The sequence below is a fragment of the Austrofundulus limnaeus genome, unplaced genomic scaffold, assembly GCF_001266775.1.
Source record: "Austrofundulus limnaeus strain Quisiro unplaced genomic scaffold, Austrofundulus_limnaeus-1.0 Scaffold516, whole genome shotgun sequence".
Lineage (NCBI taxonomy): Eukaryota > Metazoa > Chordata > Actinopteri > Cyprinodontiformes > Rivulidae > Austrofundulus > Austrofundulus limnaeus.
Window position 1 is genome coordinate 29,939 of NW_013952918.1, and position 11,388 is coordinate 41,326.

Consider the following 11,388-nt stretch of genomic DNA (forward strand, 5'->3'; position numbering starts at 1 on the left):
CACAATCAGGTGTACGCTAGTTAATTTTGTATGATTTGTAAAATAAACGATTGCATACAATGGTTCAAATCAACATTCACTGACTGAGAGTTACTTTTTGTGTCCATTCATTTTTGCACTAAAGAAATGTTTATCCAAAATAAAAGAGATCCTTGCTAATTAAATTACTTTTATAACCTTGTTAAAAGAAGTGTAAGCTGACCCTTACAAAAGATTTTAGTTACCGGTAGTTACCGTTTTATCATTTTATTACTGTTTTTATTTATTTTAGTTAACTAAAATGTTTTTTCAATTTCAGTTTTCGTTATTTAGTTAGTTTTAGTTAACTATAATAATCCTGTGTCGCACACACAAACCGTTTTTCTATTGCTTGGGCGATGAGAACACTGAAGCACTGGTGGAGACAAGAACATGATTTTGATTCCACAAGAGAAACCTGACACTGTTCACATGACATCCAAAACAGGATAAAATGATAACTTAAGGACTTTAATATTAACTTGTTTAGTGTGCACAGTTTTACCTCACAGCCTAGCTTTCTGTGCCATGTTTGATGTCTATTATACACAAATAGAATAACTAAATGTTTTAAATAAACCGTTAATTTACAAAAACAATGGTATTCTAAATGAAACACATCTATAAGAATTAATGGAAGATTTGTAGTTTAAGCAACATAAAAGGATGAAATGATGCCAAAGCACCACAGCAGACATCAAAGCAGGGACAGGTAAATCCTGTCATATGGAACCAAAGTGAACTTTACAGCTTTAAAATATGCAGAGGTTCTTTTCTTTTGTCTTTTGCAGACTTGATCTTAGTCCTTTTCTTTTCCCCTCGTCCAACAGGCTCCTGCAGCATCTGATAACTCAGAGTCCACAATGGTTCTGAGCCCGTCCAACACTACCCGACTGAAGTATATGTCCCTGGGGGTGCTGGTGCTGCAGACCACCTCGCTGGTGCTGACCATGCGCTACTCCCGTACCGTAAAGGAAGACAGTCCCACCTATCTGGCCTCGTCTGCTGTGGTGTCCGCTGAAGTCCTCAAGATCTTCACCTGCATCTTCCTCGTTTTGATAGAAAACAGTAAGTTGAAGTCACTCAAAGTGTAACAATTATGATCTCTGCTTTCTCTTTTTGAGTTGATCTGAAGATGTGGTGTAATTCAATTGGTTCATTCATCGCTTAAGCCCAGCCCCCCGGTTTCTACTTTAATTACCATGAGTTCTTTTAGTTAGTCATAGACGTGTTTGGTATCTACAGATAAATCAGAATCTTGTCTACAAGCTGGTAAAAACCATTTCTATGAACACTCAAGACAGTTAAAATTACAAACAGTTGAAGATAAAACTTTGAAAGAGAAAATAAATTGATTTAAAAATTTGACAAGTCAGAGATGTCAAAATATTTGTGTCAAATATGAGGCATAATGTTGTTTTTTTTGTTTTGTTTTTGATATTGTTTTATCATCACTACTTTTATTACAGTGGGTTCTGTTTTCATGATTAAATACAGCAAAAATAAACCATATCAAAGGTAACAGATCTTTGTAATACTTGGTTTATTTACATAATAACTTTAATTACTGGATGTTCGGCCCCTCGGCTGTTGACCTGCATTAACTCTGGCCCCTGGAGCAGTTTAGTTGAATAGCCCTGGTAAAGTGTGATCATCAGCCTGGTGTTAGAACTGTTTACATTCTGTTTTTTTCCTCAGTCTACACTCATTACCAAATAACACCTGACTTATGTCTTACAAAATGTTGTAAATGTATTTAAAAAACTGAAATATCATCATGAACCACGGTGGAAGTAGACTGTGACCAAGTGATCTCTCTTATTTCATTGTTGAGCTCATCAGTGCCTGCAGGTCCACACCCCCCAAATTACCAATCCTGTTACACAACACTGTCTCAAAATCTGTTCCAGTTTACGAAGCACTTTCATTTTAAACATAAAACATAAATATTAAATTTAAACCGTTGTATAAAATTCAGTTTTTACTTTGTCATCATATAAAATTCAGTTTTTACTATGTCATCATGGGGTTTTAAACAGCAGTGTCTGTTCTCGCCTTTGAATAATCATCAATTTCAACTGTCCGAAAATGATGCAGCATTGCAAATTTAAAACATTGATAAAGATCTTTTTAAGATACACTCATGTACTGCAGGAATGTCACAATATTCCAAAAAAAATTTTTTTTAGATTTCTGCAACTTATGTTTCTCAGCAAATATTTCTCTCTCTCCCATCTTTGTCAATAAAGAATGTTATTGATGGCTCTTAATCTATGCACAGAATATGAATCATTTAGCATGAGAAAAGAGAAGGAAAGCTGCTTATGAAGTATTCATTTTTCTTTTATTAGACAGTGTCCAATACAATTCAAGGTCTTATGTCATCTGTATTACCACAATGATAAGCCTTCTAGAACAGTGGTTCCCAAACTTTTTATCTTCTGACCCACAAAATATCCATGGCAAAAACTTGTGACCCCAAATATTACTGGTCTGAGTACAAGAACTTTGTTAATAACCCTGAAAACAAAGGCTACACAAATATAAATACTTATTTATACTTATTTTGTGTTTTTTGTAATAATTATAAGGAAAATATTACATCAGTTATTATTTTATTACCCTTTAAATTGATTTCTGGAGATTATCCAAGGTGCTTCATGACCCATAATTGGGTCCCAAGCCCAACTTTGGGAACCAAAGTGCACTGGTTCCAAAACTTTTCAGCTTTGGACCCACAAAGTAACAGTAGCAGAGACCTGAGCCCCCAACTTTTTTTGTATGATAAACATTTGTATCAGGTCAACTAAACATGGGCATAGTAACAATATTTTTATACTACATTTATCCATTTTAAATACACTAACTTCACTCCTTTGTAAAGCTAAGGCAAAAATGTAATTTATTTAGAAAATCTTTTCAGGACCCCACCTTGATGTTTCGGGACCCCACTTTGGGTCCCGACCCCAACTTTGGGAAACACTGTTCTAGAATATACCCCAGTGCTGACCCAACATGTATAAGTTATCATGCAGATCGGGCTACATTAGGTCATTTGGAAGAACTCTAATGCCTTCAACCCATGTCCTTTGGGATCTTTCCTCCAGAGGTCAGAGTCTCTGAAATCTGGGCTAAAGCAACAGTGTTTGCCTCATTAATACCTCATTAATACTTCCTCATTAATACCTCGTAGGCTCATTCTTCTTCTTTGGAAATCTGACAACCCCCTGCTTTTGATTGTTGGATCAAAGAGATRCTGTAGAAAGAGATGTCATGAAAAYATTACAGAGACTTGGTCGCCACTCATTATGTGAAAAAATAGATATTTCATTAAACTATTCAAGCTTTTCTAAGAATASGACTGTCCTGTACCTTGTCTCAGATCCTGTTTGGGATGAATGGTCAAGGTGCAGTCGTGGAGAGGAGGGTGTCTGGTTTGATAGCCTGGCCCTTGCCTTCTGCTCAGTTCTAGTTTCCCTTCTGTGCTCTSTCTGGGATTTCTCTCATAGACAAGAATTTCAATTCCATTCAATTCCATTTATTTATAAAGCACCAAGTCACAACTGTTGTCTCAGGGCACTGTACACAAAAAAAATAAAAAATAAACAATAAATCTAAAGAAGTCAATAGACTGCACAGAATCTTTGCTTCGTCACACAGTCTCCCATCCTGAGCAGCACACCGGCAGCAGTGGAGAGGAAAAACTCCCCATTTTTCTCTGGTAGAATATCAACCCAGGTGGGTCTTTGCTTCAGGTGGAGTTGCAGTAAATGGGAGTATTCCTTCAAAGTGACGGTTGGAAAAGTGAGAGATGAATGACTGGGCCCTCGTCCTCAACAATGGGGGTGTGGCTTCAGTCGGCCGTGGTGAAGAAAGAGTCAAAAGGCAAAATTCAGTTTTCTGGTCCTTCTATGTTTCAACCCTCACCTGTGGTATGGAGAATATGAATCATGAGATCCCAGATACAAGCAGCCAAAATGATTTTCCATCTTAGAATTGGGCTCAGCATCAGAGATAAGGTGAGGAGCTCCATCATCTGAGGAGAGCTCAGGTAGAGCTGCTGCTCCTCTGCATCAAAAGGAGTCTGTTGAGGTGGTTCAGGTAACTGAGCTCTGATTGTCTGCAGAGAGGTGTGTACCTTTTCAAATCATAAAGGCCCTGTCATGTACTGTTTTAGATTACTTAGGCCAACTTATGACATTTTCTATGTCCAAATTCCTGATAAGTTATATATTTATCAATTTGTTAGCATTACAGTATGTACATGTAAAAAAGAGGTTTCCAGTTGATATTTAATTCCATATTCAATGTAGATGTCTTTAAAAATTTTCATAAGTTGCCATAAGTTGTCTAAAACATTATAGTGTGCCAGGGCCTTAAAGTAATTTACAACTTACAATGTTGAAACATCACAGCATCAAAGGAAATGAGAGGCGTTTGTGCTAAATGTGGTGTGATGTTGCAATTTGACACCTTTTTTTTTTTTTAAATAAATTTAAACCGTTGTGTAAAATTCAGTTTTTACTTTGTCATCATGGGGTTTTGAGTGCATATTATTGTAAAAGAAATAATTCTAGCATTAGGCAGCACTGAATAAATGTGAAAAAGATCTGAATACTTTGTGGAGCGGCTGTATTTATGAGGTGGTCCTCGGGCAGAAAGAGCACCAACATTCTCTGTTTCTATCAGATTACAGTGCTCGAGCCATGAACCTGCTGCTGAAGGAGGAGATTGTGAACAAGCCTGTGGAGACCATGAAGCTGGCTGTGCCTGCAGGGATCTACACTCTGCAGAACAATCTGCTCTATGTTGCCTTATCCAACCTGGACGCAGCCACCTATCAGGTTACACATCAGTGTGCTGGTTCAAATTCACTGTGTTCAGATAAACTGTGGTGCTCTGTGATTCAGCTTTTTGTTTTTAAAGTCAACAAGAACAGTGTTTTTTCAGGTCAATGTGTGTTTACTACCCTCTAAGAAATATGGGATTAAATTACACATTCRCTTTATGCCTGCTTTGCTCTGCTAACAAGTTATTTAGTGTATGAAATGATCAGGATCTAATTTTAGGGATTAAAATAAATCATGTCATTGCAACTGTGTCATTGATAGTTTTGAGATATTTTTCTTGTTTTTACGAGAGTTTTGTTGTTATAAGGAGACACAGCTCAACAATAGTTTTGTCGTGTCCCATTTCTATGCTTCTGATAAAGCGAGTACACTGCAATGTTGTAATTTCACCTCAGCTGCTACTTTGAGGAGCTGCTGGTTGAGGCTGTTTTAAAATACAACCATTTTTACAAATTTTCCAGCAAAACATTTATCAGTGTTGCCAACTTAGCAATTTTGTTGCCATATTTAGCGTATTTTCAGACCCCTCTAAGGACAGGTGACAAATCTGGCAACTTTCTGGGGCCTCATGCATAAAGGAGTGCGCAGTTTTCACACTAAAAGTTGACGTATGGACAAATTTAGAAAAGTGTGCCGCACCAAAATATTCAGATGCATAAAACCATGCTCATGCAGGTTCCTGCGCACCTTTCCTTTATTCATCCCAATGAATGTGGAACTTAGCGCACCTGAGACTCCTCCCCTGACACGCCTCCATTTAATTATGTAAAATAGAGGTAAATGTGTCCAGCGTGTGAGACTCTCCTCAGATTATCCTCTCTGTGGGATCAGAAAGGATATTTAGATGCAGTAAAATTATACATTTAATGGAGAATGAGTGAGAAAACTGTCAGTGGGGTGTAAAAATGTGTTTGCCACTTACAAAGGTGTGTGTGGGTGTTGGTGTGTACGCCCGTGTGCTGTTGTTTTCAGCAGCGCATGAGGCTGACAGACATTTCCACCTTTACACGTCTTTAATAAATGACTGTAAACACAGAGGAACTGATGAGTTTGGTAGACCGTAGAAAAATATTTATTAGTTGTAGTTAAGGAATGAGTGACTCGCAGCGCTGCGTGTTTCTGCCGCGGTGTGGGACTGGGAACAGCTGACATTGATCCATAAACTACGCACAACTTTATGCAGCAATCTATTGCGCCTTGTGGAGCTGAGGAATCATCACAGCTGAGCTGTTCTGAATTCATATGCTGAGTTGACAACGTTTTTTTTTCTCAGTTAGAATTAAAAATGTTAGAAAATTCACACACATTTTATTTTCCTCAGCTGTGTGTGCTCCGCAGGCCTGCGCTCTGCGTGTGTTTCCAACTACGTGACAACAATATAAAAACAGTTTACAGYTTACAGACTGGACTGAGGTTCTTTTGATCATTTTTAGACTGCTCTGTTTTCTTGTCTGAGGTTAAATGCTTTTCAGTCCAAAGGTTCAGTTTCATGATCGTTCAGTTTAAACAATAAAATCTCTAACTAAAATAAAAATCTATACCGTGTTCAGACGCTCCTTACATCCAGAAACCAGAACAGAGTCAGATTTCTGTGGATTCAGGTCAGATTCATGACTTTGTGGGTTAAAACTGTCGACTGAAAAACTTTGCGTGGCTGCCGCACACTCTCACGGCAGGTGAAAAGTGTGCGTAAATAAATGCAGAGTTTCATGCAACGTTGGTTTTAATACATCCCAACGTGGGCGTAGAACCTGGCGCACATAACTTTTTTATGCATACGCACCGTTTATACATGAGGTCCCATGTGTTCCTGGAGAAAGCCCCCCTCTCCTTCAGCTCGTCTGTGGATTTCTCTGAGTTATTAGAACTCTTCGACCTGCAGCAGTGTCTCACTTCAAACCCAGATTTGGCGACTCATTGTTTACCTGCTGAAAACTAGACTTGGTTTTCATCCCTTCTGTGTTGCATCATGCCTGCAGACCACTTCAGTGCCTACTGGAGAGGGCTCACCTCAACGTGGCCAAAAAGACCTCATCTCCAGACTGCAGCGGTGCAGACAAATCCTTAGAGAGAACAGCCAAAAGAGAAAAAGTACAAACTAGRGTTAGGTGATATTGCTGGGTTGCAATCACGTGATTCCAATAACGCGCAAATGTCCGATGGGGACAGGAAGTGATTTGCTCTGGTTCAAAACGCAAAGAAATGGATCTGAGCGAGTACACTAATGCCCTAAAGGAGCTGTTGCAGATGAGATTTCGCAAAAAAAATCTGCATATATTTAGGATCTGATCCATATTGTGTTAATAAAAAAGACTTGTTATATAATCTGAATGATTTACTGGCGTCGAGGCGATCAACRTAAACTATCTGGTGCTGCAGAGCTCATTATACGACGAGCAAACGAATGAAAGCTTTCAAAAGCCTCAAAGCTACAATGATTTAGTTTCAGGTTGGGTCAAACATTTAGGATCCAAAGAAGCTTTAAATGTCTGTCGACTTGTTTCTTCCCGGGTGAGTAGAGTTGTGTTATTTTAAGTTATTAGCCTATGATAACAATGCTATCGCTAACCCTAATAACGAGTTAACCCCTGTTATTTCTATATGCTTGGATCTACTTGTAAATAATTTATTTAGCTTCTTTAAACCCAAATTCAAGTAACTATCGAATAAAATATCTGAAAATATGATTTAAACGTTACAATCCTGTATTGTAAGAAAGTGGTCGCCGCAAACTCTGTTGTTCGTTTCCACACCTCCTGTTTTAGCTGTAGATTGTTGATCACACTACTTTACAAACAAAAAAACAACAACAAACAAACTGATAGTTCTCCCAGTAAGAGTGGTTGCAACAGCCGTACACTGCACAGAATTTAGACATTTTAACACTGAATCAGCAGAAGGAAGCAGGGCTGTGTTTACTTCCTCCCCCATCTGCATTTTATGAGGTTGATACTACATCATGTGCAAACCAGCAATCGATAAAAAAATTAACCACCAGTTGTAGCATTTAGCCGATAAGATGACAATTTAACCCTCATGTTTTTGACTCTATCAATCTTGTGTTCTAAAATTATTCTTACAAATCCTCAGTCAAACTAACTTCTTCATTTTAACAGGTTAAATAGTAGCTGTGAATTTAAGCATACTTTTTCCACAATGTGGAGTGGCAGCATGTCTTTAGTAATGCCACGAGCTCACTGGTGTGCTTGACAGCAAAAGTGTGACACACAGAAAAAATATGTCACATGGAACTAKTTATAGTAATTGCAAAGTGGAAAATATTAATTGGTGATTATTTGTACTAGGTGTGACTTTGCACAAACCTAGTACAAACAAAAAGAAACTAAAAATGAGAAATAAATGTTTTTTGCTGCAGTCCTGAGAAAAAGAAAGATCACCCTGACTCTCATGGTCTCTGCAGGTCACATATCAGCTGAAGATCCTCACCACGGCGCTGTTCTCCGTCTCCATGCTCGGGAGGAGGTTGGGCCTCTACCAGTGGCTCTCCCTGCTCCTCCTCATGGCTGGGGTCACTCTGGTTCAGGTACCCGCAGACCCCGACACTCCTAGAACATCAGTGATGCTCTGGTGATGGCCCCTCTGAGCAGGCACTGGGCCAGTCATGTATCATAACTGGTGTTTTACTCCCACAGTGGCCCGCAGAGTCTGGGGGTGACTCAGAGCAGAAGGTGCTGACCGCCAGCTCCCAGTTCATCGGACTCATGGCCGTGCTGATGGCCTGTGTGTCAAGTGGTTTCGCTGGAGTTTACTTTGAGAAGATCCTTAAGGAGACCAAACAGAGCGTGTGGGTCCGTAACATACAGCTGGGTGAGTTTTGGTTAAAAGCTCTTTATGTCTGTGGGACACAAACACAAAATAATACTGAGTACCTAAAGGGACATWGAAGGGAAAATAAATAAATAAAACTGTCTCGTGAGCACCAGGTGCTTTCCCCTGCACATTAGTTATTTTTATGAATAAATACCTGTTCAAGGCTGGTGTTTCCCTGTCAGCCCAAACTGGAAGTTTAGCTCAGTTATGTTAGTATTTTTGTTTCAGTAAACCCAGCAAGCCCAAAATAATCTGAGATCCTGAGGTATCTGGTACAGCAGAAAGTATACAAGAATATATTCGGTGCAGAAAGTTTTTTCTATTTATTTTTCCTTCAATGTTCCTTAAGATAAAAACTACAGGAATAAAAGCTGAAACTGAATCCTGAAGTTCAGTCAGGACCAAAACTACAATGAGCTCAACAAAAGATACTAAAATCAGGAATATGTTAGCTAAATGCTAATTGGCAAAAGCCATTAACAGAAAGTTAGTTTTAGAACAATAAAACCAGTTAATAAAAGCTAAAATTAGCAAAACAATAACAAATTACAATTTTAGAACCATAACTAACGACTGTTATTAGCGAACTATTATTAAAGAAAATTATTAGCACAATAGCTAATAGCTAAAACCAGCACACCATTAAGTAAACATCCAGCATCTAACAGGCCCACATTGTAAATAATCATTTGTTCTTAATGTTCTGTCTGGGTAAATAAAGGTTAAATTAAATTAAAAATAAAAATACAAAAAAAACCTCAAATCAGCAGAACAGTAGCTAAAAACTAAATTAGACAAAACACTAGCTAACAGCTAAAGCTAGTAAAACAATTTCTGAATGAAAAAAACTGGTTAGGAAAAAAGTAGCCAAACAGTAAAGTGTATGAATAATAACCAATAGATAAAACCAGTAGATTAGGAGTTATAAGCTAAAATGAGTAAATCAGTAGATTAAGGCTAGAATTAGCTAAACCGGAGCTAAAAGCATAAATTATAAAGTGGTGGCTAAAAGCTAAAACTAGTAAAACAGTTTCTAACAGTTTAACTGGTAAAACAGTCRCCAACAATACAATAATTAGAACAGAAGCTAAAAGCTAAAATCGGTGGATCAGTAGATAAAAGCTGGACATATTAAAGTGGTAGCTAAATGTTTAAAGAAGCAAACATTTATTAGAATGGTAGCTAATAGCTAAAACCAGCACAATAAAAGATAGAAGCTAAAATTAGAAAAAAAAAAAAACCAGTAGCTTAAAGCTAAAATGAAGTAGATTTGAATGGGCATCAGGCTTTCAATTCATTTTAGTGATTAAAAAAATGTTAAATATTTTCACATTTTATACATCACAAAAACCAAAACTCATAACAGTTACTGTATGTCTTGAACGATCTGAACATTTTAATMTATGTAGGAATGAAATAGCTGCAAGTACCGGTATGCTAAAGTAGTTTGTCCATAAAATGTTCAGAGACTGTAAACAGTAAAACATGCTGACTCAGCGTTCATGTGAACGAGTCATTCCAGATGCATTCTTCATGCATCAACAGATTGTTTCAGATTCTCCAGTGTTGCATGAGATCATACATGACATCATTCACAAGGTTAGACCCAAACAGATGTAACACCATCATTTCTCATCAAACTTTAACTTAGTTTAAAACTCGTGAATAAAAAATAGAAGGCGATATTTATTCCTTGAAGAATGATAAGTCTTTTCTCATGGGATGTTTCAGCTGCCATCACTCAGACGTGTTGGGCATGGGTATCAGGTTTTCTAATCAGTCATTTGATTAAATCACTGCRATCATGTCCGCTGGCCTACGTTTAAGTCCTCACCCTGTCATCTAATCAAATCTGACAGATCCCTCTTATTTTCATTTGTAGCTGAATCCTCAGCAACAGATGAACTCTATCTGCTGCTAATAGCTGTGCCAAAACAAACTGGCTTTTCAAGCTCAACGGCTCAGTTGAAATTTCCTGCTACTAAAAGTTCAAACTGTTCTCTCTTTACAGTTGAATCATACAGTTTGAAACTATGTAAGAACAATGAGAAGAAAAGGTGTGGGTGGTGGTGAGGTGGGGGTGTGAAGTGACGTGACACAGACTCAGATTTCATTTTTGTTCAACAGAAACCTCTCAGCCTAATGATATTTACTGTCACAAACCCAGCTCAGCCATGCGTCCAGAGCAAACGAACCTGTTGTGGTTCAAAGTTATACTTTCCATGCTTTGGGAATACTGTTGCTTCAGAGATGATGTTTATTCTGAGCAAATCTTCTTAAAACAACTTTAATATCATAATCTTTTTAAACCGTTCTACTGCTGTCAGTCTCAAATGGTTACTGCCTCAGAAATATTATAAAATTGTTAAAAGGGACCACAAATACTGCTGCTTGTAAATAACCATTGAATTCTCTGTACATAATTAAGTGATGAGAAACTGGTGATGAAGAGGTTTACAAAAAAAAACTTTTGTGTGAAACTGTTGCAGATTAGGGTGGACTATCCCAATAAGGCTGTGTGTGTGTGTGTGTGTGTGTGTGTGTGTGTGTGTGAGGGGGGGTGTTTCTACTTGTTTCTACTACAGAGAGAGGACCATTTGCGCCATAATTACTATCAAAGTGAGGTCTATGATGTAAAGTAAGGACCTCTTCAATGTCCTCACTTTGTTTGCAGCTCTGCTGTGCTTTA

The 11,388-nt window shown here is 37.9% G+C and overlaps 1 protein-coding gene across 1 annotated transcript in view; it reads left to right on the forward strand.

Moving 5' to 3' along the window:
* LOC106530403 (UDP-N-acetylglucosamine transporter) overlaps nucleotides 1-11,388 on the forward strand; it is a 53,170-nt gene that overhangs the window by 27,578 nt on the left and 14,204 nt on the right. The window contains exons 2-5 of the mRNA XM_014026006.1: nucleotides 849-1,086; nucleotides 4,708-4,862; nucleotides 8,290-8,412; nucleotides 8,522-8,696. Of these exons, the coding sequence (XP_013881460.1) occupies nucleotides 882-1,086; nucleotides 4,708-4,862; nucleotides 8,290-8,412; nucleotides 8,522-8,696 (658 nt within the window). The 5' untranslated portion in view covers nucleotides 849-881. The remainder of the gene's footprint in view (nucleotides 1-848; nucleotides 1,087-4,707; nucleotides 4,863-8,289; nucleotides 8,413-8,521; nucleotides 8,697-11,388) is intronic.